The 27,610-nt window shown below is 48.3% G+C and overlaps 1 protein-coding gene and 1 pseudogene across 2 annotated transcripts; one reads left to right on the forward strand and one right to left on the reverse strand.

Moving 5' to 3' along the window:
- Nucleotides 1-2,320: 2,320 nt before the first annotated feature.
- Nucleotides 2,321-17,702, forward strand: LOC133898494 (aminopeptidase M1-B). 2 transcript variants are annotated; one of them, XM_062339211.1, is made up of 19 exons: nt 2,321-2,683; nt 2,771-2,916; nt 4,688-4,790; nt 5,001-5,187; nt 5,294-5,387; nt 5,541-5,694; nt 5,830-5,934; nt 6,028-6,144; nt 7,159-7,272; nt 12,806-12,988; nt 14,651-14,945; nt 15,025-15,146; nt 15,260-15,357; nt 15,583-15,760; nt 15,829-15,943; nt 16,022-16,089; nt 16,229-16,306; nt 17,111-17,188; nt 17,284-17,702. In XM_062339211.1, the coding sequence occupies exons 1-19, from the start codon at nt 2,447-2,449 to the stop codon at nt 17,461-17,463; spliced, it is 2,652 nt and encodes an 883-aa protein (XP_062195195.1). In that variant the 5' UTR covers nt 2,321-2,446; the 3' UTR covers nt 17,464-17,702. The 2 variants fall into 2 exon arrangements, with proteins under 2 accessions (XP_062195195.1, XP_062195196.1); XM_062339212.1 differs by having other exon boundaries at nt 2,321-2,656.
- LOC133898495 (pre-mRNA cleavage factor Im 25 kDa subunit 1-like) lies at nt 17,680-25,912 on the reverse strand (annotated as a pseudogene).
- Between the last annotated feature and the right edge of the window lie 1,698 nt (nt 25,913-27,610).

The following is a 27,610-nucleotide window of genomic DNA, read 5'->3' on the forward strand; positions in this document are numbered from 1 at the left end:
AAATTGGCTATAAAATTAAGGTATATAACAAACTCTAATTATATTTTTTATATTTTAATTAATTATCAAGCTCCAATATAGAAACTTTAGGCATGAGCATTTTTTGATTTTTAATGAATTAGAAAATCTAGCCATGATATTAAGGTATATAGCAAGGTCTAATTATATTTTTATATTTTAATTAATTAGCAAGCTCCAATATAGAAACTTTAGGTATGAGTATATTTATGGTTGATTTTTAATGAATTAGAAAAATTAGCCATGATATTATGTATTTAGCAAGCTCTAATTATATTTTTATATTTTATTTAATTAGCAAGCTCCAATATAGAAACTTTATGTATGAGTGTATTTATTTTTTATTTTTACTTAATTAGTCCTACATAAGGGTTGAATAATAATAAAAATTTCTAGGGTTAGCACCAACAAACACTTATCGAAAGCAGATACGAAAGCATACAAAAGGTGGCTCTTCCAACCCAGATCAATTGCCGGTAGGAGATAGCGAGGCATTCAACATCCACATATCCGCTCCGATGGCAACCGCATCTACAACACGTTAGGAGGATGGTCAGTTGAGACGACGCTGTCGATCGCCTCTCCATCACCTTTGACGACACGCCCCTCCCGCTGGACACCATGGCCGGCGCCAGCTGGAGAGCTTGACCTCCATGTCCGCACTTCGGTTTCCCGCATTGGCATGATCAACAACATCGTGGTGCGTCTCGATGACAATGGATCCGCACCGCTGCTGCCACCGAAAATTGCCTCCCCATGAAGTATGAGCTTGGCGGCACGGCTCCCCTCCGCCGAGCGATGAGGGGCAAGGTCCCGCTTGCGGTCATCGAGCGCGTGGGCGTGTGGAGCAGTGGATATTTAGAGGAATGGGGTCGGGCAGTCGGGGCGTGCCCGCGTGGGTTGGAGCACCAATAGCACGAGAAAGGGAGGAGTCATCGGTGGCTGCTTTGATTTGAGTGGTAGCCAGGAGCCCGGGACTGGGGTATGCATATGCGGTGATGTTTGATGCGGTCGGGGAGGTAGGGGAGCTAAGGTATGTTTTTGCGTGGGCTGGGATGCAATGCGGAAGAACAGCTGGGTTGGGCTGCAATCATGTAACATCCCGGGTGACACGTGGGCACCCGCAGTAAAAGTTAAAACCCAAGCACGATCCAACCCATTTCGGGTACCCGACACACCATACCCGGGGGCAAAAATTTATTCCCAAATCCTGACCCAACGGGTGCAGAACCCGTAGGTACCCGAACCCACGGGTCAAATTGCCATCCTACCCTATGTACCTTATATGTCATGGCACTTAATGACATGTGTACCATGGGTACTTACCAATACTGCATACCATATTTCTGATATATTATAATAATGATAAATTATTTAATCCTCATCATCAGTTTAGATCAAAGTTTGAGATCAGTTTCATGCAAATTTCCTATGTTGAATTCTTTTGATTACCTGAAAAGGAAAGAGTGGAGGTGTCGGGGAAAGGCTCAGACCTGCAAAGAAGTCCATGCAACAAGGCATCACATATAAAGGTATGAGAGTCTCCTTATAATATTTGTACCTCACCAATAATTGGAGAGAAAGATTTACCTCTTATCTTCTACCTATATAAAGGACCCAAGGAATCAAGAGCACGGGTTTATACTTACCATCTCAACTATTCCCTCTTTACCCGGGATGAACCCCTTTAGCTACTGTAGTTAGAAACTGTGCCAACAGGAAGAAACCATTCTTACCTGAAGGGGATGTTTGGAGTCGTGGGCGAGCGGTCCCCCTACCGTATGTCAATTAGTATGGCCCATGTAAAATGGACTTAGCCCTTTTAGTATCTACTCCCTCCATTTTTAAATACTTAACGTTTTGACCAAGATCTGATCAAACTTTTAAAATCTTGACCGTCAATAGCTTCTAAAATATAATTATAATATCTAATAAAAACATAATATTATGAAAGTATTTTTAAGATAAATCTATATGCATGGTTTTATATTTTCAAACTAAATATTTTGAAAGCTATTGACGATCAAAATTTTAAAAGTTTAACGGACCTTGGTAAAAGCGTCAAGATTTAAAACCGGAGGGAGTAGCATTAATCTGCATGGAGATTCACAAACTTTTCCCTCTTTTTTTAGGAATTCACAAACTTTTTTTGAGGGAGGCGTATTGAAGCAAGGCCCAAATGGCCCATGATTAGTCAATGGGCCCAGCTAAAGGTCTGGGCCTATCCCGCCGAAAGGCTAAAGTGCCTAGCCTGGCCCGGAAGCAACCCGACCCAACTTTCCTACAGCTCTACTCTGCTCAACTCACCCTGGTCCCCCGCCTGCCGTCTCGTCTCCTCCATTTCCCCGTCCCACCAACGACCGCTCTCCACTCGCCCGCTCGTCCGCCTCCGCCGCCGCGTAAACCCCCCGAACCCTCCCCGCCAGCAATGGCTGTCTCGCCGGAGGAGTTTCGTGGCCAGGCGCGCCTCCCCCTGTTCGCCTCCCCGCTCCGCTACGACCTCCGCCTCCGCCCCGACCTCTCCGCATGCGCCTTCTCCGGCGCCGCGGCCGTCGTCGTCATCATCTCCGCGCCCACGCGCTTCCTCGTCCTCAACGCGGCCGAGCTCGCCGTAGACCGCTCCTCCATCCGCTTCCAGGCAAACGCACGCCTTTCACCCTCGGAGGTCGGAGGGGACGCTGTCGGTCGGTCCTCTGCGCTTGATCGGTACCTCGGCGGGGTCTCATCCTGTTGGTGTTTCGGGTTTTTGCAGGATTTGGCGCCGTCCGAGGTGGTGCAGTTCGAGGAGGACGAGATCTTGGTCGTCGGATTCGACCGGGAGCTGCCCGTCGGCGAGGGCGTACTCACGATGGACTTCACCGGGACTCTGAACGATCAGATGAGGGGATTCTACAGGAGGTATGTTGGTTTTGTCGTTCAGATAATGGGGAAGATTTAGAAAAACATCAGTTACTACTATATTGTTCATATGAGGTCGAAATTGACTCCAGTACCTGGTAATTAGGCGTTTAGACTGTTGACCAGAGTGGCAACGACAAATTGTGCTTGGAACCAATCAATACCGTTGCTTTATTAGCACACGAATGGTGTACATGGAGGACATTGTTAAAGTGAGCAATAGTTACAATATCTAAATCTTTTTTTTTTGTCCCCTACTGCATAAAATATATTAAAAAGAGAGAGAACTGTACAACATAGAAGAAGCAGAAGAAAACGAAAATACAAGAACCCTAAAGCAAGGTAAGAGAAAAGAATCTACAGAGAAGAGTAGGAAACCCAACCAAGAATATCCTGTCTATTAACATCTTTAAACCTATGGGCTTGAAGAAAGATATCTTCCTTAAAATTCCTCTTCCAGATAGGAAAATTTGGTTGCTTGTGTTCGAAGATGAAGGCATTTCTCTGCTTCCAGATGTTTCAGGCTCCGATAATAAAGATATCCATGAAGAAAACAATATCTAAATCTGGTAGGGTCATATGGAATAGTGACCTATTTCTTGGGATATGTATGATCATGATATCGTTCTAACAATTTGATCATGATCCTACCATTGAGCCTTTGCTGAAAATTGGTATTTATTATCCAGAAGGTAATCATCGCTGCTTGATTTCTTTGTCACAACCCCTCTTTGGCTTGCCTTTCACTGTTAACAAATGCCGCCCCATTGAAGGCCTTGATCCACCTGTCTGCTGGAACCCTAGCCCCTACTGGCCCTTTGCAGCACAGATTGGCTGCCTTTCCACCCATCCAAGGGCTGCTGCCTCCTCCCTGCACTTTGGTGATCCTTCCTCCACTTGCCACTTGCCTGCTCTTGTCTTCTTGTTCATCTCTTCTCCCTCTAGTCTCCCTGTTCTGCGCCTGCTGTTGCTGCTGCTTCTGATATCCTGTACTTCTTGCGGCTGATGATGGAGCAAGAGTAGCCTGTGATGATGGAGAAAGACGGGAGGCTAGGAGGCATTGGAAGAACTGATGGTGAAGAAAAGCAAATGGTGACTGTCTGTTTGAGGTGTCATGCTGTCAGAGATGAGGTAGGGTTTGGGGCCCATTTGGGCCAAATTGGGCTACATTTATGCCCAACCAGTGAGGGTTTTCAGCTGAGAAGCGAGAACCTTGCTCTACACCCATGATAATAAAGGTTACTGTTGCCCCAGCACATAGGCTATGAGTTTGGGCATGCTTATGTACGTGATGCCATGCTGAGATCCAAGAAAATTATATGTCCAGTAACTTCACACCAAACAGGGAATCGAATAGTCAAGGATTTGGAATTTTGTAATGACGTGGTTGTGGTAACTGACTCAGTGATTATTTTATTGCTGACATGTTGTAAAACATCAAACAAATTGCAGAAATAGGATGTATTTAATTTGTGGGCATTAGTTACCGTTTTCCGCAAATTGTGGGAATACTTATAAATTATTTCAATTTCTGTGATAAATCATTTTTGGCCATGCCACCAAAATTCATGATTTGAATATGCAGAAGAGGAGACCATACCTATTCCCAGAACAGTTACGCATAGACTGTGTTACCTTTCTAAACAACACTGTAAAATGGTTATATCTTGATATATTTGGTGCATAGAATGTCATATACATGTGATCTTAATATTTTTTGTTATATTAATGGTCTCTCTTTTTCATGCCTTGTGGTGGCATTTTATTGCAGCAAGTATGAGTATAATGGGGAGTCAAGAAACATGGCGGTTACACAGTTTGAAGCTGTTGATGCACGGCGGTGCTTTCCATGCTGGGATGAGCCTGCATTTAAGGTGTTTCACATGCCATTTTTATTTTCTGAACAATATTTTAATGTACTCTAAACATGAGTGGACAAGTAAATCCAATTTGTATTTTGTGTCTTCTTGCAGGTTTAAACTCCCTCTTACATATGTGCATATTACTAGTTTTGATTTTTTTTTTAAATATAGTGTTCGTTGTCTGAAATTATTTATGTATTGTCTTGGGTTTGTGTTTTTCAGGCTAAATTCAAGCTAACACTAGAAGTTCCATCTGAGCTGGTAGCCTTATCCAACATGCCAGCAGTTAAGGAGACAGTTAATGGACCTCTCAAGACCATTTATTACGAGGAAACACCACTTATGTCAACTTATCTAGTTGCCATAGTTGTTGGTTTATTTGATTACATAGAGAGTTCGACATTACAGGGTACATGATCAGTTGTCATGACCATGTTTTGTATTTTCATTCAAAGTGCTGTGATATTGCCCTTCTTCCTTACTTTCACATTCTATCAATTTGTTAATTCAATTAGGCACCAAAGTTCGTATATACACTCAAGTTGGCAAGAGTAATCAAGGAAAGTTTGCACTAGATGTTGCCGTGAAGTCACTGGATCTATATAAAGAGTAAGCTTCCACAACCTAGTATTTATTCTTAAATGTATTCTAAAAAATGAGACAGAATCAAATGGAAAAAAAGAGAGAAGATTTGTCCAATAATTCAAATTGTCAATGGATGGTACTAGTGTGATCAGAATCACTAATGTCAATTTTTTCCAGTTATTTTGCCACTCCTTACCCGCTACCTAAGTTGGATATGATTGCTATCCCGGATTTTGCTGCTGGGGCCATGGAGAACTATGGGTTGGTCACTTACCGGGAAACAGCTTTGCTTTATGACGAGCTATTATCTTCAGCATCCAACAAACAGCAGGTTGTGGCTACATGAACTTTTATCATATTCATCTGTTGCATTAGCTTATGGAGAGTCAGGATCACACTTTAATTCCTCACTATAATTATAACCAAGTAACTCTCTTCTTTTTTTCTTAACCCCTCGTCAACTTAGGTCGCAATAACTGTTGCACATGAGTTGGCTCACCAATGGTTTGGGAATCTTGTAACCATGGAATGGTGGACTCATTTGTGGCTAAACGAGGGTTTTGCTTCCTGGGTAATCAATCCTGCCACAACTATTAAGTGGTTATAATGTTAGACCATTTTTTGTGCATCCTCATTACTGAATTAAGTCCTTATGTTTCAAAAGGTGAGCTACTTGGCAGTAGATTCTTTATTTCCTGAATGGAATAACTGGACCCAGTTCCTTGATGAGATGACCTCTGGCCTCAAACTTGATGCACTTGCAGAATCTCATCCAATTGAGGTATTCTTCTTGCTATGACTTGGCCAATTTGCTGAAAATGGTTGCTTTGCATTTTTTAGCATTTTTTTCCTTAGAATATTTTGTGAATAATTCTGCAACAGGTGCTGCAAAATATTTGCACTAGAGATATGGTAATTTATTATGACAGTGTGATAAATTTTGATTAGGCATGCATCCTGTGATTGATATGTTACTACCCTTCTTTGACATGATTCATGTTCATCCTTCTATTTAAAATATCTTTGCTTGAACTGTTCAATTAAGTGCAGTGTATGTTATAGTAACTTGGCCTATACAACCAATCTAGTCTAGAGTTGTACTATGAGGCACGACTCTCTTTTATGCATAGTTGCATACCTTAGGGCATGCACAATGCAAGGTACTTTGGCATGTGTGCTTAAAGAGAAAATATTGCCGCATTGTTAAGCACCTGCTTGAAACAATTCCCCCCCCCCCCAATGCAATCAAATCTTACACATTCTTAAATTGGTTCAGTTATCTTGTTAGCTCACCTTAAGCACCTATTAAAAACTGGACTAATCTTAGCATCTTTGCTTCCCTATAAGCACCCTATCCCATCTGACTTTTTCCTACATAAGCATCCCATTGTACATGCCCTAATAGATAATGGAACAAAACATGAAGTTGTAGATAACATCTTCCTATCATTAATGTGATATTAGAGCATAAGGCTAGACCCTAGCCACCTCTCACATCTCACCACCACTGGCACCTTCTCACGTGGTGCCGTCGCCATCTCTGGCAGGGCCGTCATCATCTCGCTATCTTCTTTCCAACAATCCATGTTCCATCTACCAAGTTGGATTTGCTGACGCCTACCGGTCTCGCCATCGCCGATGCTTGTTTTAGACTGTTGTTTAGAGAACCTGAGCAAATTCGGCAATATACTGTCAATCATTCCTTATTGTTTCAGACTTTACAGCATTAGCCTGTCCATTTGTGTCAGTTGTGATTTCTGTTTATTGGAACTAAGCATTTTTCTTGTTTGTTCAGGTTGAAATAAACCACGCCAGTGAAATTGATGCAATTTTTGATTCCATAAGCTATGATAAGGGAGCTTCTGTTATTCGCATGCTACAAAGTTACCTTGGCGCAGAGCGTTTTCAGGTTTGACGCTGTTTTTCTATGGATTTTATCTGGATCTTGTTTCTTCATTGGTCCAGTGTCCACTACTGTGTAGTGTCACTCTTGCATCTTGCCATTGCATGTTTATGTTTTCCTTTTTCTTAATTAACCTGTTAGCCACAAGGCTAGATGTCTCTGCAGCTATTCTGTCTGTAAGACTCTTTAACTCACTATAAACTAGATCACTCGATGATCAGTGGCTCAACTCAGAGATTGGTGCTGCGAATCTTGCAGCTTTTCTATATCTGTTACCTCTTATTTAAAGTAACTATATGTACATGCAAGGGGGCCACGGATAGGCACCAGTAGCCACACAATGGATCCTAGAATCTAGCCATGACTTAGGCAACTGACCACTAACACCACTCGCCTGTTCTCCTCCTAAAGACTAGGACAAAGCTAACTGTAGGGAAAATAACAAACAGCTAATGACACTTGACTCTATCTACTGCTACTGAAACCGTGTGCAGGGAGTACAGCCAACAATTCTCCCCCTAATCCCTGCACTTTGAAGAGATTTGGACCATGCCAATCCTTGCTCGTAGCTCATGGAATTTTACCCGCCCAAGTGCCTTCGTTAAGATGTCAGCGAGCTGGTCCGAAGTAGTGATGAAGCTGGCCTTAATGCTCCCTTCTTCCAAGCAGTTTCTGATGAAGTGATAGCACAGATCAATATGCTTACTGCGTTCATGGAAAACGGGGTTCTTGGCCAGCGCGAGGGCAGACTGACTGTCCACCCTCAGCTCGATCGCTTCTGGTTCCCTCCCTAGGAGCTCACCGAGCAGCCGAGCCATCCAAAGAGCTTGTGTAGCGGCAGTGGTGGCAGCGACGTATTCAGCTTCACATGAGGAAAGGGCCACCACCCTTTGCTTGAGAGATTGCCAACTCACCAAGCAGTTGTTGAGGAAGATGAACATGCCGCTCGTACTCTTCCTGGTGTCGATGTCGCCGGCCAGATCGCTATCCGAGAAGCCGATCAAGTGCTGAACTCCGGTGCGCCTTTCATAGCGCAGCCCGAAGTTGATGGTGCCGGCGACGTAGCGGAGAAGACGCTTCACAGCCTGCAGATGCTCTGTTGTAGGCTTCTCCATGAATCGGCTGACAAAGCCAACTGCGAACGCCAAGTCCGGCCTTGTGTGAACAAGATACCGGAGACTCCCGACGATCCAGCGGTAGTGCGTGGCATCCACCTCTTCCTCCGTGCTGCTGCGACTCAGTTTGAGCCGTTCCTCCATAGGAGTGTGTGCCGGGTTGCAGCCCTCCAGTCCAGCGAGCTGGAGGATCTTCTTGGCGTAGTGCGCTTGCCGTAGAGTGATGGCGCCCTTCTCCTGACGCACCTCGATGCCCAGATAGAAAGACAAGAGGCCGAGGTCGCTCATCTGGAAGGAGCGTTTCATCTTGCCCTTGAACGCCTCCACAGCTGCCGGTGATACTCCAGTGACGATCAAATCATCAACGTACACGCCGACGAGCAGCACTGAGCCACCAGTACCACGTCTGTACATGGCGTGCTCATGCTGACTTTGTGCAAAACCGAGCTGCTTCAGTGTGGAGTCCAGCTTCTCATTCCATGCGCGAGGAGCTTGACGCAGCCCGTAGAGTGCCTTGCGCAGGCGCAATACCTTGCCCTCCTTGCCGCTGATGGTGAAGCCGGGCGGCTGGCGCATGTAGACCTCCTCCTTGAGATCCCCGTTCAAGAAGGCCGACTTTACGTCCATATGGTGAACGCGCCAGCTCTCCTGTGCTGCCAAAGCAAGCAGAAGCCTCACGGACTCCATGCGCGCCACCGGAGCGAAGACTTCGTCGAAATCGACACCCTCCTGCTGCACAAAGCCGCGTGCGACCAGCCGGGCTTTGTGCTTGACGATGTCGCCGGCCTCGTTGCGCTTCAGTTTGAACACCCACTTAAGAGTGATCGCACGATGGCCGTGCGGCAAATCAGCGAGCTCCCAGGTGCGGTTCCGCTCAACGGAGCCGATCTCCTCCTTCATTGCTGCACGCCATGATGGGTCACGGTCTGCTTCGGCGAATGAACACGGCTCCCCCGTGCTCGCCAAGTGGAGCTCGCCGCCGATGGTCCGATCAGCAAGGCCGGGCACCACCTCGTCTTCCCATAGAAGGTTGTCGTAGGTGCGGTACCGGACTGGCGAGTTCACGTGCGCAGCATCAAGTCGATCGTCGTCGTTGCTTGGTGGAGAGACGAACTCCGGAACTGGCGCAGGTACAATGGGTGCTGGCGGTGAGGCAGGTGCCGCCGGCGCAGGCGACGTTGCTGGTGTTGCCGGAGGTGGACTCGTGGCCGGAGTGGGCGACGATGGCTGCTCAGTGGTGTAGGTGAGCTCGACGATAAACTCACCACCGTGTGCTGTGTCGACGCCGCTCGTGCTCCAGTCCCACGCGCGGTCCTCGTCGAAGACCACATCCCGGACGTTGCGGACGCGCTGGGTCTTCGGATCCAGGATGCGGTACGCCTTGACACCTTCCTGGTAGCCGATGAAGACGCCGAGCACGCTCCGATCGTCTAGCTTGCTCAAGTGACCCGGCTCCTTGGCATAGGCGAGGCAGCCGAACGTGCGGAGGTAGGAGACTGCAGGCTTCTTCCCGTGCCAAGCCTCGTACGGGGTCTTGCCGGCGAGTGCCTTGGTTGGAGTGCGGTTCAGCAAGAACACTGCCGTGGTCACTGCCTCACCCCACAGCTCAGATGGCAGGCCCCTCTGTTTGAGGAGCGCGCGAGCCATGGACACCACCGTCTGATTGCGCCGTTCGACGACGCCGTTCTGCTGGGAAACGTACGGCGTCGAGAAGTGGCGCTGGATGCCTTTATCAGCACAGTACCCCATAAACTCAGCCGATGTAAACTCACCTCCATTGTCCGTGCGGAACACCCGGAGTTTGCGCCCGGATTGGAGTTCAGCTGCAGCTTGCACGCGCTTGATCGCCTCTGGAGCGCCAGCCTTGGTTGCCAGGAGCACCACCCACATGTAGCGAGTAGCGTCGTCAACTAGTAGCAGAAAGTAGCGCCGGCCTCCAGACGTGATCGGCGTGATGGGGCCGCAGATGTCGCTATGGACGAGCTCGAGAGGATCGGTGGCGCGGTACTTGGCCTGTCGCGGGAACATGCCGCGGCGATGCTTGGTCGTCACGCAGACGTCGCAGAGTTGCTCGACGTGTTCGAGTTGGGGCAGTCCGCGAACCATGTCGTGGCGCACCATCTTCCCCATGGCGTCGAAGTTCAGATGGCCGAGACGCTCGTGCCAGCGCCAGGCGTCGTCGTCGCGACGTGCAGCGAGGCAGACTGGGCGCGCCACCTCCAAATGCAGCACATACAGGCGGTTTCGGCTCCGCTTGATCTTCGCGAGGAGGCGGCGCTGACGATCCCAAATGCGCATGACGCCGTGCTCAACCCCCACCTTGGAACCGCTCTCATCGAGCTGCTCGACGCTGAGGATGGCATTGCGCAGCCGCGGGACGTAGTAGACCCCATTCAGCGCCCTGTGCTCGCCGCGCTTGCTGGAGAAAATGACGGTGCCCACGCCGTCGATGTCGACGACGGAGCCGTCCCCGAACTTGATTGTGCCTCGGACGGCACGGTCCAGGTCGGAGAAGACGTCCAGCCGCCTGGTCATGTGGTTCGTGGCTCCCGTGTCCACGTACCAGCCATCGAGATGGTCGTCGTCGCCTGCTGCGCCAAGGAACGCCTGCGCCTTTGGTTCGAGCAGATGGAGCAGCGCGGGCGAGGATGGCGGCGCCGGGATCAGGGCGGAAATTTTCGCAGGTTCGCAAGGAGGAGGCGTCGCAGCGGAGATCGGCGCGGGTTCAGGCGGAGGAGGCCCGAAATCTACCGCAGCGACCGCCATCAGCAGCGCCGGTTCGTCGTCCTCTTCCGCCTAGGCCACGTTGACCCGCTCCTTGGGCTTGCGGCATGCCTTGGCCCAATGGCCCTTTTTGCCGCAATTTCGGCAGCCATCATCGTCTGGAGGGGCGTCGCCTCCAGATGCGCCGCCGCCGCCGTTTCGCCCTCCGCTCTTCCTGCGCTGGCGCCGGCGGCGCTCCCCGCCTCGCGACGCCGACTTGGAGGAGCCTTGCCCGGGCGGCCCGCCTCGCTGGCGCATGCGCTCCTCCCACTGTTCGGCCGTGAGCAACAGCTTGCCGTCAGCACGCGGCTGTGAGGCCGCGTCATCTTCGACCAGGCGATCCTCCGCCGCCTTCAGCCTCCCTGAGACGTCCTCTAGCGTCAGCCTAGAGATGTCAAGGCTAACCTCGATGGCGATGGCGACCTGGGACAGCCTCTTGGGGACGACTTGAAGCAGCTTCTCCACCACCTTGGTGTCGTCGACTTGCTCGCCGACGGTGCCGAGGCTGGCGACCAGGTTGGAGAGGCGCAGGGTGAAGTCGTCAACCGCCTCACCGTCGTTGAAGCGGATGGCCTCGAACTCACGGCGAAGCCGCTGCGCCTTTGTCTTGCGCACCTGGTCGCTGCCGACGCGCATAGACTTCACAGCATCCCACGCCTCCTTGGCCGTGTCCTTGACTGCTAGCGCCGCGTGCATCTCCTGCGGGACGGCGCAGAGGAGCGCGTCGAGGGCGTTGCGGTAGTTGGTGAAGTCAGCGGTGCCGGGATCCATGGCAGTCCACAGACCCCGCGCCTGCAGCTTGACCTTCATGAGGAGCGCCCACTCGGTATAGTTTGTCTTGGTGAGTTGGGGCCAATTGGCCGGCCCGTCGACGTCCCTCACAACCCGCTGCACGATCACGCCGCGGTTCTTGCTGGTACCAGCGACGTCGTGGCTGCGGGAAGGGGAGCGCCGCCCTCGCGGCGACGGAGGGGCGGACATTGCCCACCGGATTGCTTGGTCGCGATTCCACCGGCGATTGCGCGCGACGATGGAGTCCAGCGGCCTTCCAACCGGCTCTGATGCCAATTGTAAGACTCTTTAACTCACTATAAACTAGATCACTCGATGATCAGTGGCTCAACTCAGAGATTGGTGCTGCGAATCTTGCAGCTTTTCTATATCTGTTACCTCTTATTTAAAGTAACTATATGTACATGCAAGGGGGCCACGGATAGGCACCAGTAGCCACACAATGGATCCTAGAATCTAGCCATGACTTAGGCAACTGACCACTAACACCACTCGCCTGTTCTCCTCCTAAAGACTAGGACAAAGCTAACTGTAGGGAAAATAACAAACAGCTAATGACACTTGACTCTATCTACTGCTACTGAAACCGTGTGCAGGGAGTACAGCAACACTGTCACAGTTCATCTTAACTGAAGATATGCTATTAAATCTGTAAACGAAATCTCTAGAGGGAATCACAATTATTAGCTTTGATTCGGTTACTGATGACATATGTTTATCTGGTGCAACTGCTTGAGAATAGCTTGAATTATGATTTCTCTTTTGTTTATTAAAGAGAAAGATGATTTTTTGTGTATTTATATTCGTCTATAACTCTGTTCCTATTATTATTCTGCTCGTACCAACTTTGTCCATCTTTACTCTTTCAGAAAGCTTTGGCTTCATATATCAAGAAGTATGCCTACTCAAATGCTAAAACTGAAGACCTATGGGCTGTTCTTGAGGAGGAATCTGGGGAGCCCGTTAAGGATTTGATGACTACATGGACTAAGCAGCAAGGATATCCTGTTATTTATGCAAAACTTAATGGACATGATTTGGAACTTGAACAGGTTTTGCTGATAGATATCTCATTTTTCATGTCTTCCTAATATACATGGACAACTGAGTACACACGCTTATATTCTTGTTATCTATTCCATTTATGTTTAATTTAGCTAAGCTATACCTGGATTGGTCACTTGGTCAGTATTGCTTGTTTCTGGAACATCTTTTATTGACACAATTGAACATTATGTTAACATATTCTGTCCATACAGTTGTTTGCCGTCATGTAGTTTCTTAAACATTTTTGGACAAAATGCAAGCTACCCTGAGAACAAATTCAGAATGATACTGGCTTGAGATAAGAAAAAACATAGTGTTTGCTTTCCTCATTGCCTTATTTTTCATTTATTATCTATTTGGATTTTGACATTTGCCAACAGACCTTCTCGAATTTGCACATTTGCCATTGGAAAAAGGCTAACTGCATATATGCCACTGAAATTGTGTTCAATGCTTCTAGCTTGCCACTAGGATAACACAGGACTAACACCATTAAGTTACAATCGCTTAACCAGTTAAAAGATATAATTGCCCTTTTGAAAAGAGAAGGAAGAAGAAAAGAACTGTCAGGTACACCCAGCACACAGCAGCCATGTCCAGACTAGAGGGAGGAGCTGCACCGCTCCATCCATGTTTTACCAAGAACAAATCTGTGGGCTGTGGCCCTGAAAAATCCAAATACACACGAGAGTACAAGGAACACATGTAGCAATGAACCAAGTACCAATTCACTCGGATCTAAAAGGATCAATCGATTCCGCTTATCAGCTACAGCCTGAACTCAGATATGCACACTAACAAGCTGAGAAAAATGGGGATCAGAGTTTGGAGGAAGGATTCCCTTCTTACCTCGAGGAACTCCTGCCAGGCTTGCACGATCTGGGTCTAGACTCTAGATATGGTCCATGAGCTGCTCTGTGGACCCCAGTGAGCCGGATGGCATTGGCAATGAGTGGACTATACCTGCGGGGGAGCCATTCTCTCAGCTCTCCCAATGCTCTTCTCTGGTCTCGCTGCCAACTGCATGAGGGAGTAGGAGTGGCAGGCAGCAACCTCGCTCTGGCACGGAGAGGCTGGGAGGTCAAAGTGATTACTGCTACGCATCTTTCTGCTCGCCACCACCAGTGTGCATGCAAAGGCTGGAGGAGGCGTAGCCAGGGAGCGAGAGCAAAGTTCGTTGTGGAGATGGTCGCGGCGGCTGGGGTGAGATGAGGTGGGTTGGGAAGATGGGAAGAAATAGGGCAATATAGTCATTTTGACATCTTGATTTCAGCCTTCATTTTTCCTAAATAAAAAATGTAACGGCAGGTTGCACCTGTGGCAGATGGATCAAGCTCACACGTTGTAATGGCAAATTTGCAATTAGGCATCCTTTAATGGCAAATCCTGAATTGGGGTCCCAGTTGGTGGCAACAATGCCATATCTCCGTATGCTCAATCAGAAGTATATAGAGCACATCTCTGAAGCCATTAAGGTTTCTGTATTAGCATACACAGTTGTTTGACCTTACAACTTTTTTGTTATGCTGGATGTTGTTTGTGATATAATTTCTCAGAAGGAAGACAACCTATAAAGAAAATTAAACTAACAAAATGTGTTTGGCTTGTCCACCTCTATACTTCCATTGTACTGGAAAGTATTTGCTAAATGATTTGTTCTATTACAGGTGCAGTTTCTGTCTGACGGATCCTCTGGTCCTGGCATGTGGATTGTTCCTATAACATCATGCTGTGGCTCATATGATGTACATAAAAAGTTTCTATTGAAAGACAAGACTGATACTGTGCATATTGAAGAGTTCACTGCCTCTCAAAGTGCTGATGCAGAGAAGGGTAAAAACTTTTGGATCAAATTGAACATTGATCAAACTGGATTCTACAGAGTGAAGTATGATGAAGAACTTGCAGCTGGACTTGTAAATGCAATCAAAGCAAAGAAGCTATCTCTAATGGATAAGATTGGTAATGACAATTGGACTTTTTTACCACTATTGTGCTCTTTCTCAAGGTTTCTGACAACGGTGACACATTATTCTTGTAGGTATCGTGGAAGATTCCTACTCCCTTTCTATTGCTTGCAAGCAAACACTGACATCCTTGCTGCGACTGTTGAATGCTTATCATGACGAGTCTGATTTCACTGTACTTTCACATGTAACCTCTGTAAGTAAATCTTGCACCCCCAATGGATTCTTAAACTTTGCATCTACAATCAATTCTATGGCATTTGATGTTTCCTTTTAAAGATTACATTTATGTTTCCTCTATCTTGCCAGGTATGCTTAGGCATTTCTAAAATAGCAGTTGACGCTACTCCTGACTTGAACAAAGATATCAAACAGCTTTTGATCAATCTTCTTTTGCCAACAGCCAAGTATGCCAACTAACTTTGTATTTACTTGTTTTTCAGGATCTTTAATTCTAGCTTTCCATAAATTGTCTTATATTTCCATATGATTATTTACTTCTGTGTGTCTTATGTCTATCCTTATGCATGTAACCAGTGACTTGCTTTGTTATAATTTTCTTTTACTGCAAATTTCTTGATGTTTCTTTGCTGAAACTATATTAAAAGCCTCTATTTACCTTAATATTCCAGAAAATTAGGCTGGGACCGCAAGGACGGTGAGAGCCATCTGGATGTAATGCTTAGATCACTGCTCTTGATTGCCCTGGTCAGACTTGGACATGATGAAACTATACATGAGGGAGTTCGACGTTTCCACATCTGCATTGGAGACAGCAAAACTTCACTTCTTCCACCAGATACTAGAAAGGTCATGTCTTGTCCTTTGCATACCGCTGCAGTGTTTTCTTTCTGATGTCTAAATGCAATATTTTGCAGGCTGCATACCTTGCTGTGATGCGGACAGTTAGTACCTCAAGCAGAGCCGGTTATGATGCTCTCCTCAAAATCTACAGAGAAACGGTTGAAGCACAGGAGAAGTCACGTATTTTAGGTTTGTGTGTGGATTTTTCAACTGTCTAGTTTGTGCAAGAGATGGTTTATCCTGAAAATCTTGGCACTTTGTTTCCAGGCTCATTGTCTTCATCCCCAGACAAGGCTATTGTTCTTGAGGCATTGAACTTTATGCTTACTGATGAGGTTAACCTCTAAACCATTTCTATTATACATATTGTTGTGTTAGAAATGAATTGTTCCAAAGATTTTACTACTCAAAGTAGCTCTGATTCGGCACAAGGACATGTTCAAAAGCCAATCTAATCCATCGCTTGCTTATTAGGTACGGAATCAAGATTCATTTTATATCCTCGGTGGCATTAGCTTAGAAGGACGAGAAGTTGCGTGGGTCTGGCTGAAGGTACGTTACAGTTGCAGGGAACCTAAGCTAGGGCATTTGTTTTATTATCTGATAAAATGTGCATATATTTCTAGCATTCCAAAGTTTCACGTGTCCTCTTCTTTAGAGGAAGTGTGGTGTATCATGGTGTGCGATGCAGTAGCACCCAATCCACCCATTACGGATTTACTGCCTTTTAAACAGTGCTCTAAAAAAACAAACAACTACTTTTTATGGTGCATGATATTCATGCTGATGCTGTGTACCACCAATACATTGTAAACTTGTGGGTATCAGCTGATATATTAACAAAAAAATTTGGCTAGACACCCTCTGAGACTGTAAGGACAATATGAATAAAGAATAGTTCAGACTTCAGACAATGTTAAAATTATTAATTGTTACACTAAATGGTTGAAATAACTAAGTATCCTTAGCACTATGCATGTCATCTATCAATTCCTTTATCCAACATTGGTGCAACTGAGCCCATGTAATATGCAATTTTGACCCATAAATTGAAATCCTGTTTAGCTGAAATTGTTGCAATTTTGCTCATCTGCTGTAGCATTAGCACATGCAAAGGAGCCCTGCATCTCTGCTATAGCATTAGCACATGCAACGGAGCTCTCCATGTGAAGAATACGAGCATATGAAACCCAATTTATTGCAAAAGCATCGATATCGTCCATCTGTTACGATATAGTCTATTAATTTTGCATCTAAGCCACCCAAAAGTGAAGTTAAAAAGAAGTTGTTCTGTTACTTCGACAACTAAAATTGAAAACATGCTGGATGTTTATGCCCGTGTCTGCCCCTTTGCAGCAAAATTGGGATCATGTGTTCAAGACTTGGCGATCGAGCTCACTCATATCAGATTTCATCAGCTCCGTTGTCTCACCGGTACACTGGAAGAAATTTATTTTCACCGTTCTTCCCACTCTTTTATATGTTAGTAATGTTTCTTTTCCTTATACGTGTCTGTTGTACATGCTCAGTTCACCTCTGATGAGAAAGCTGTTGAAGTCTCCGAGTTCTTTGCCGATCGCATCAAACCGTCGTTTCAGAGAGCACTGAAGCAGAGCCTCGAGAGGGTGCGGATCAGCGCGAGATGGATTGAGAGCATCAGGAGCGAGCCCAACCTTGCTCAGACAGTGCACGAGCTGCTCCAGCGCTAGGCGTAACATGCGGCTTGCTACAAACAACTGTTTCTAGCGTTACCACCTCATGGGACCTTATGGGAGTCGCGTCCGAAAGGATTGCTGGGCGTGGTTGTTCTTACAGTGGTGCTTTGGGCGGTTTAACCTGTACCTTGTCTGTGTCGAAAAAAAGAAGTCATCACGTTTGATTCTAAGAGTGGTGTGCCAAGTCCAAGATTGTAACAGCAAGAGTAATAAAGCAAAAAAGTTATTGTACATATCTAATTTATTTCCACATGGCAAAAAGAAAAAGTAACAAGAAACAACGTACAGTACATATCAATATATACAACAGCCACAAAAAGACGTTATACAACATAAAAGATTAGCTGCTTGTGAATACCGCATATTGTTCTATGGCTAGCCAAATATGCAAGTCTCTTCCAAGGTCCTAAGCTCTAAATTTTTATTTTTCCTTTTGGGGAGGTGCCAAGTTTCTAAACTCTGCTTTGCACATCTCAGTCACTGATGACGTTGTAGGAGAACTTCGACAGCAGATTTGGAATCCCAGATATTATTGGACCATAAACCTGTAAACGGTGATCAATTAGATGCTGACAGAAACTTGAGTCCTGAACTCCAAAACTTCGGCTCATGATTTAGAATCTAACATACCTGAGCATTGCCATGAATCTGGGACAGAGGCACGGCTAGGAGCTTCATGTTCCTCGGCACAACGAACTGCCGAGACATCGGCAACCTAATCAGGAACAGCTTGATGCATTCCTTCATGGAGCAAGACGATTCACTCATTCAGGTTAGACAAATGGAGAGGAAATTAAGCATACATACACTAGAAATGCCAATCCATTCACCTTTGACGAGCGAAAGTTTGGAGGCATATATGGAAACGGTACGGCCTCGAATTCAGATCTCCACCGCATCCCAATGGACTCTCCAATCTGGTCGATAACAATAACGAATGTCAGTTAATCCTTGCACGTTCCCTGCCCGGTGGCCTGTTTAATCACCAAATTTAATCACCTTTACTTGGCCCGTTTCAGCGTTTCTGCACTTTAATCAGCATTAGCTAGTCTTTCATTAGCATTAGCTAGCCTTTAATTAGCATTCCCTGCATGTAACGATAGCTGAGAATAAATAGAGGAGAAAAATAGAAAAGGCTGCAAGTTGTATCGCAGCACAAAAGACTCTTGTGCTTGTACATATTTTCTCTAATTCCCGTGTGTGTTCTGCTCGTGTTTGTGTTCGGCTCGGGATTTCCAATATTTGATGCCAGAGCCTGAGTTGTCGATCCAAGTGCAGCTATGTCATCGTGGGCTCCTAGGGGCCCGCAGTCGAGGACTCCTCCGCACCGAGGCCGCCGTAGCTCACCGACACCTCCTCCGCGCCGGCCACGGCATCGTGACGACGGTGGCCACAAGATTGTTGTGCATCACGTCGTCAAGGAGGTATCGGGCTCGGTGGTCTACCCCACACTCACACAGACGAACTACATCGAGTGGGCGCTCATGATGCGGGTGAACCTGCAGGCGCAAGGCCTTTGGGAGGCAATCGAACCCAGCGGCGGTGACTACCGCGACGATAGGCTGGCGCTATTCGCCATTCTCCGCGCCGTGCAATTGGAAATGTTGTCCACTCTCGCCGTCAAGGACGCCTGAGACGCGATCAAGACGATGCGCGTCGGTGTCGAGCGTGTTAGAGAGGTGAACGCACAAAAGCTGCGACGTGAGCTCGGCGAAATCGAGTTCAAAGATGGCGAGTCTGTCGATGACTTCGCCATGAGGATGACGAGCCTCGCCAACAACCTCCGAGTACTGGGGGACGAAGTCACTGATGTTGAGGTGGTGCGAAAATTTCTACAAGTCATTCCAGAATGTCTCCAGCAGGCCACCATCTCCATCGAGACCCTCCTTGATCTGAGCACAATCTCGATCGAGAGGTGATCTGTCGCTTGCGCGCTGTGAAGCAGAGGTACAAGCTAGGCTCTTCTGGTGGCAATGGCGGGCAAAAGCTATTCCTCACTGAGGAGTGGCTAGCTCGCATGAAGAAGCGTGATGGTGAGGGAGGATCCAGCAGCGGCGGCAATGGCGGCTCTTGTTGTCATCATGGCAAGAACCGTGGGTGCGACAACAGCAATGGGCCGCGCGACGGCAACGCCATCACATCAGCCCAGGAGGTGGTCGGGATAACTATCGGAACTGTGGAAAATTTGGCTATTGGGCCAGGGATTGTTGCAGCAAGCCGAAGCAGGCTGAGGCCCACCTGACACAGGGCGACGATGATGAGCCCACGCTTTTGATGGCCAAGGCTTATGTCGCATCGCCCGCCACGTCCACTCCGCGGTTGGTCGAGGCGAAGGTATTCGCACAGCTGGATTGAGAGGAGGACCACAACGATTGGATGTGGTACCTCGACATCAGTGCCACAAACCACATGACCGGGTCGCGCGCTGCCTTCTCCGAGACCGACTCTGGAATCCGAGGCGCTGTCAAGTTCGGTGATGACTCCATCGTCGACATCGAGGGGCGTGGCACGATCTTGTTCGCCTGCATGACCGGTGAGAACCGTGCGCTCACGAGGGTGTACTATTCCCTGGCTCACCACCAACATCATCACCATCGGCCAGCTTGACGAGAACGGCTGCCAGGTGCTGGTCGACGGCGGTGTTTTGCAGATCTGGGACACAGATCGACGACTGCTGGCGAGGGTGAGGCGCTCCCCCAGCAGGCTGAACATACTCAGCCTCGACATTGCGCGACCGGTGTGTCTGTCGGCAAGAGGCTCAGAGGACGCATGGCGCTGGCACGCGAGGTACGAGCACCTCAGCTTCTAGTCCCTGTGCAAGATCTCCAAGGAGGCCATGGTGCGAGGGCTGCTGCGGATTGATCACATTGATCAAGTCTGCGATAGCTGCCTCGTCGGGAAGCAGAGGCGAGCATCCTTCCCCAAGCTGGTGAAATATCGCACGGAGCACGTCCTCGACCTTGTGCACGGCAACCTCTGCGGGCTGATCACGCCAACGACGCCAAGCGGCAACCGCTACTTCCTGCTATTGGTGGATGACTTGAGCCGCTACATGTGGCTCAGTCTCCTCACGAGCAAGGACCAAGCTCTAGCGGTAATCAAGCAGTTCCAGGCCATGGCAGAAGTGGAGTCAGGAAGGAAGCTAAAGGTACTCCCGCACCGACTGCGGTGGCGAGTTCACTTCGGTGGAATTCGGCGAATACTGCACCGAGCATGGTGTGCAACGATAGCTCATGGCTCCCTATTCTCTGCAACAAAATGGAGTCGTTGAGCACCACAATCAGACAGTGGTCACCATGGCCCGAAGCATGCTGAAGGCAACAGGGCTCCCTGGAACATTCTGGGGTGAGGCTGTCTCCACCGTCATTTTCATCCTCAACCGTGCACCGACTCGAAGCGTCGATGGCAAGACTGCGTACGAGGCCTGGCATGGCATGTGGCCAGTGGTGCACTTCCTTCTCACTTTTGGCCGCATCGCGCATGTCAAGAACATGAAGCCCCATCTGAAGAAGCTCGATGACGCAGCGCCCCGATGATCTTCATTGGCTACGAGAGCAAGTCCAAGGAATATCGGGCGTACGACCCCATCGGCAAGCGCGTGCACGTGACGCATGACGTTGTGTTCGATGAATAGGCGCAGTGTAAATGGAGCACAAAGCAGGAACACGAGGTGAACGTCGACGATCCCTTCACCATGGAGTACATGGTCACTAGGGAGCTAGTGTGCGACACGCATATGAGCTCCCCAGACCATGGCAGAATATCTTCTCCAGCAACACTTGCAACTGTAGAGGATCAAACTCACTGGCGATCGAGCACGTCACGCCACCCACGCACGACTCCAGGATTAATGCAGATGCTGATGATGATGCTCCTCAGTGCTACCGCACCGTCGACAACTTCCTCGTCTCGACAACACCATGAGGGTACGCACCACGCCAACTCAACCTCGACGAGCTTCACATGGTGAGCGCTGAGGAACCAAGCAGCTTCGCTAAAGCAGAGCAAAGCAACAACTGGTGGAAGGCAATGCAGGAGGAGATGTACTCCATTACTGACAAGAAGACCTGGAGTCTTGTTGATCTCCCTGCAGGTCACCGCGCAATCGGCCTAAAGTGGGTGTACAAAATAAAGTGTGACGAGCATGGAGACATTGTGAAGCACAAGACGCATCTCGTCGCCAAGGGCTACGTCCAGCGATAGGGGGTGGACTTTGATGAGGTCTTTACTCCTGTTACCCGTCTGGAGACGGTGCAGCTCCTACTCGCCATCGCCGCACATCAATCATAGGAGGTTCACCATATGGATGTCAAGTCGGCATTCTTGAATGGTGATCTCCGGGAGGAGGTGTACGTTGCGCAGCTGCCTGGCTTCATCAACAACAAGCACAAGAACAAGGTGCTACGTCTCCACAAGGCGCTCTACAGTCTTCGCTAAACACCGCGCACCTGGAACGAGAAGCTGGATGCCACTCTACTCACACCTCGGGTTTCATCGCAGCAGCTCCGAACATTGAGTGTACACGCGAGGTGAAAGTGGGAGTCGACTGATTGTGGGTGTCTACGTCGACGACTTCATCATCATCGGTGACAACACCAACGGCATCCACGAGTTCAAGGGGGAGATGAAGAATTTATTTCGGATGAGCGATTTGGGAGCACTCAAGTACTACCTCGGCATCGAGGTGTAGCAAAGCCCAGACGGCATCAAGCTCGGGCAATCAGCCTACGCGTTGAAGATTCTGGAGAAGGCTGGGCTGGTGGACTGCAACCCCTGTCAGACTCCAATGGAGATACGCCTCAAGCTCAGCAAGTCAGCCGGTCGATGCTACTCCCTACCAGAGTCTAGTCGGGAGCCTCCGGTACCTCATCCACACGCGGCCGGACTACGTCAGCCGCTTCATGGAGGCACCATGTGAAGAGCACCTCATTGCCATGAAGCATACTGCGCTATGTTGCAGGAATAAGAACATTGGGTGTTCTTTACACGGCTGGGAAGAAAAAGAGCATATGGCCATGTCTGTTGGGCTACAACGACAGTGACATGACCGGCGACATCGATGATAGGAAGAGCACCTCCAAGATGATCTTCCTTGACGGCAACCCCATCACCTAGCAGTCGTCCAAGCAGAAGGTGGTGGTATTGTCATCCTGCGAGGCAGAATATATTACCACGGCCTCCGCGACGTGCTAGGACGTTTAGCTGGCACAGCTTCTGAGTGACATGCTCAGCTCAGAGCCTAGCGTACCGATCCTGAAAGTGGACAGCAAGTCCACAATCTTGTTAATCAAGAACCCAATGCATCACGAACGGAGCAAACACATCGACACAAAGTTTCATGTCATCCGGGAGTGTGAAAAAAAAGGCCAGATCGACGTTGAGTTCGTCGGAACAGCTGAGCAGCTTGGTGACATTCTCACAAAGCCACTCGGCCGTGTCAAGTTCATGGAGCAGATCGCGAAGATCGACGTCGTCGAGATTCCAGTTGAACCGGACAAGTATTAGCGGGGCACAATATCAGTTAATCCTTGCACGTTCCCCTGCCCGCTGGCCCGTTTGATCACCTTTACTTGGGCCGTTTAAGTGTTTCTTCACTTTAATCAGCATTAGCTAGCTTTTAATTAGCATTCCCTGCATGTAACGATAGCTGATAATAAATAGAGGAGAAAAACAGAAAAGTCTGTAAGTTGTATCGCAGTGCTTGTACATATCTTCATCAATTCTCGCGTGTGTTTGTATTCGGCTTGAGATTCCCAACAACGAATACCAAAAAGATCAAATATTTCTGGATCATCCTACATCGGCATGGATGCCGATATGACTGAATTTATTGTTAACATCTTTCTACATCGAGGTTACCTGCCAGCCATCCATATCCTCAGCAGTAACCTGGCTGATAGCTTGCTCGAGAGTTTACGCCTAAGCACTTGGGCATCTGAAACACAACAAACATACAACCAAACCAGTGAACCTCCACTGCTGATCAGTTCTACTGCCTTGCAATTTTGCAAGACATTTCGCAGGACAGTAGGGTAATTTTAATTTCCTCTGTTAGATGTTGGAAATTAATCTTGTTTTACGGTAGGTTTAGTTTTGGTATGTAGGAGAGTCCATGTTAAAATAGAGAGTTGGAGTAGGATTAGAGTCCTAGTAGGAATAGGATTGCATCAGAATAGGTTTAGGAGTCTAGTATTTGACCCTTATATAATGAAGGGAGGGGGCACCCTATAATGTGCCTCGGAGAAGAGAGAGGTGCCGTGAAAAAAAAAGAGTCGTGTCCGTGAATTATAAAGTGTGCGTGCGTGAGAAATAAAATAGCAGCATGTGTTGAGAAAAATCTCGTCGTTCTTTTGTGTGTTTGTGTTTTTCGTGGTTGTTTGATCCTGGTGAAAAAACCAATAATTGGTATCAGAGCCTGTCAAGATGTAGAAGCTAATGAGATCCGGAGGCCGGTGCTGCGTCGCGGGTGTGCGGCGTGAGCGCGGCGTAGCTGCGTGGTGCGGCTCGCGAGGCCAGGCACGACTCATGCGGAGGTGGAGATCGACAGGGGAGTTGATGGCGTGGGTGATTCGGTGACTCGAACTTGATTCAACGGCATCTAGGCGGTCGCGCTGCGAGTTGAACTGGAGTGCGAGAGTTCAACTCGGTTACGTTTGTGTGACCGACTGCTGTTCAGGAGTCGTACTTGGTTGGCGGCGTTGGTGTCTGGTTCTGGATCGGTTGGTGGGGCCCAAGTTGGAGTGCTGCACTGGAGGAATCGCGGGATAGGGCAGGAAGCGTATCCGGTTCGAACTCTGTGCTTGGCTTGTTGTGTGGGAGACGGTCCAGGTCTTGCCACGTGCAGCAGGCAAGGCTGCTTGGTGGCTGGTTTGGGATCGTGGTCTCGATGGGCTTGCATGCATGCTGTGCGGCTCTTGTGGCTTGTGGGGCTCCTATGCAGCCAAGTATGCTAGCAAGACGTGTGCAGCTCGTGGGCGTTGGTAGAGGCCTGCCTCGGTGTAATGCAGTGCGAAGCGTGTGATCTTGTGTCGAGGTGTGGTCATGCATGTAGTGCCCATGCATATCCAAAGTGGTGTGTGGTGAGTGCAGGGTGAAAGAGGTGTGCTCTCCATCCTCGAATGATGAAGTAGTGTTCGTCGTCCTAAAACAAGTGCAGGGTGGACGAGGTGTGCTCGCCATCCTAGGTTGATGAAGTAGTGTTCATTATTCTAAATCAAGTGTGCAGGGAGGCAGGTAGGAGTGTGCTTGCTATCCTGAACTAAGTGTAAGTGCGTTCGGGGTGATGAAGAAGTGTTCGTCATCCTAAATCGAGTGTGAAGAAAATAAGATTAAGGGGGGAGTGTTAGAAATTAATCTTGTTTTATGGTAGGTTTAGTTTTGGTATGTAGGAGAGTCCATATTAAAATAGAGAGTTAGAGTAGGATTAGAATCCTAGTAGGAATTTTGGATTGCATCGGAGTAGAATTAATAGTCTAGTATTTAGCCCCTATATAATGAAGGAAGGGGCACTCTATAATGTGTCCGGAAAAGAGAGAGGTGTCGTGAAAAAAAAAAGTTGTATCCGTGAATTATAAAGTATGCGTATGTGAGAAATAAAATAGCAACGTATGTTGAGAAAAATCTCATGTTTTTTTATACGTTTGTGTTTTTTGTGGTTGTTCAATCCTCGTGAAAAAACCAACCTTAGAAGCTGACGAATTCAGAAACTCTTGCGAAAACGGGCAGGTTCGGGTAGGTATATATGCCCAAGTACAACACAAGTATGTAGTAGTATGTCTCTACTCTACCTTCCTCGCCAGGTCGCAGGCGGCCTCCCGGGAGCACGAAGAGGAGTTGCGGACTTGCAGCAGCAGCAGGTGCGGATGATCTAACAGCTCCACCTGCAAAGAAACCACCAGTCAAAAATCAAAGCCTGATCGCTTGATGGTGCACGACGGTACCAAGATCATGGGAGCAACGAGGTTTGTGTAATGGCTCGGAGCTGATGTGGAGGCAGAGATGAAGCTAGTACCAGGAGGACGCCATGGACGCTGGTGCGTAGCCCGTGAGCCGCGAAGCTGCACGCGCAACACAAGAAGAGGTGAACCGGACCAGCCAAGAACAGACCACGAGTCCAAGAACAGAGAGTGGCGCGGGGTGGTGGGTTTACGCTACTCACTTGGCCTTGAGCCGGAGCACGCGGTCCGCGGCCGTCTCCACGCCGCGGGCCTAGCCGGCGGCGTCCTTGGCGCCGAAGTAGTAGCGGCTGAGAGGGTATATCTCGACCCCTGCTCCCTCGCCGCCGCAGGCGCAGCCATCGTCACCTCCTCCATCTCCAGCCCCATGCCCAGCAGGTCGATCTCACTCACTCACCACCGCGCGCCGAGGCGCGAGTTGCGTAGCGGTGCCGCGAAAGGAAGGGAAGTGAGGCGGGGCGCGCAAATCGGCTGGAAAAGTGGAAGACGCGAGGGGAGAACAGGGTTTGGGAAGCTTCTGCCATCGCTCACAAGGCGCCCGGGTATGGGACGTGGCGGGCGCGGGAGGGAGCAGGGAGAAGAGGGGGTGGGACCCGCGTGTCAGTGTCGCTGTCTGTCCCCACTCTCGAATCTTCTTCGTAGAATTTTTTTTTATAAAATCTAATCTTTTAAAAGACTTATTCTCTTGATATGACACATGTAGTACTGCACATATGTTAGTTATTGAATGAAAAAAAAGACGATATAAATTAAAATCTCACAAGATTTTTCTCCCGACTCCAAAGGCAAGGTAATAATAGAAAGATGAAGACAAGTGGGCGGGCATGAGGTATCACAGGAATCTTCATGTTAAAATGGCAGGATATAGCTCAAACAAAAAATATTCTTTTTCAGCGGTCTACGAGGCTCAATCTATTAGTTAAGAAATACCATGAACTTTTTGTGTGCTAGCAATATCTCTATGTGTGATTCGTTAAAATAAGATATTTTTCCTCTAAAATCCATTGGCGACTTATAGATGGAATCTAAATCTACATAAGTGTCTTTTTTGAAAAAAAATAGGCAGGGAAAGTAGATTCCTGGCGATAGTTTCCTAGGACCATTCCAACAGGATGCTCAGAGGTGGGTGGAGAAAAAAATCAAAAGGCATACTTCCTGCGCTTTCAGAGGATCTAAATCAGTCTTCATCCTTTCGCTTTTCAAAGCCCCTCGCACTCTTCTTCCTCGACTGATCCAACGAGTTCAATGATTGGGGACTTGAAATGATAGCGGATTTGCTCTTTTCTTGTTTTTCTCAAATCTGAACTAAATCTTCTCGGACAAGAAGGCAATGGATCGTGACTATTTCTGCCTTGTGCTAGCAAGCAGATACCACTGGACGGTTCCCAAGGGGAGCCCATCCTGTGAACTGGACATCTCGCCGACCTACAACCATACCAAGAAGATCCCTTGATTCTGCTTCCGTCTATCATTCTTCTGTAAGGAAGTCAAAAATTGGGTTGGTTAAGCAATTGGTAGCCCCCGGATGAACAGTAGAATCCATAGAAGAATAGAAAACTGACACAGCAACACTTTCCACCTCTCTTCCTTCCTTTGGATTAGATAGGAAATCCTCAAAAGAGTAAGTCATTCAGCAAACTCTTCTCCACCGTTGCGGATTCTTATTCACAAACACCATTAAAAGTATGAGGCCGAGCCATTTCGGTGGCCTTGGAGCATGGTCTATTAGCCTCTATTTTCTGCCCCATTTGATATGTTAGTATGATTTAGATGTATGCGTTATGATCTAGCTACGAGCTGACAGTAATATCTCATATCGCCTCTGCAGAGAGGGCTCGCAGAGGACAGTGCCCGGTCGCCGTCCAACCAGGCCGCAGAACCCCTCCCAGACATGCTAGGAAGTGCCCAGGAGGTGATCGAGCGGCTGGAGGAGGCCATGGCAGGGGAACAAGCATAGCTTGTGGCCGAGCATGCCGCCCTCGTAGAGGAGAGGGGGCGGCTGGAGGAGGTCGGCTGCCTTTTGGAGGCCCGCATCACCTCGGTCTGCGCCGCCCATGAGAGGGAGAGGCGCGCGATGGCCGAGGAGCGGGAGACCTTGGATGAAGTGCGCGAGGAGGCCGTCGCCATGCAAGAGGAAGCCACCCGCCTGGGTGAGATATCACGGCGGCGGGCCGCAGAGCTGCTCG

The sequence above is a fragment of the Phragmites australis genome, chromosome 18 (assembly GCF_958298935.1).
Source record: "Phragmites australis chromosome 18, lpPhrAust1.1, whole genome shotgun sequence".
In the NCBI taxonomy this organism is placed as follows: Eukaryota; Viridiplantae; Streptophyta; class Magnoliopsida; order Poales; family Poaceae; genus Phragmites; species Phragmites australis.

Bases quoted from the DNA above. Each gene is read 5' to 3' on its own strand.
- LOC133898494 (XM_062339211.1), top strand. From the start codon at position 2,447: ATGGCTGTCTCGCCGGAGGAGTTTCGTGGCCAGGCGCGCCTCCCCCTG. The intron at 16,090-16,228 runs GTTAACCTCTAA...CTTGCTTATTAG, and splicing joins ACTTTATGCTTACTGATGAG to GTACGGAATCAAGATTCATT. The intron at 16,307-17,110 runs GTACGTTACAGT...GCCCCTTTGCAG, and splicing joins TTGCGTGGGTCTGGCTGAAG to CAAAATTGGGATCATGTGTT.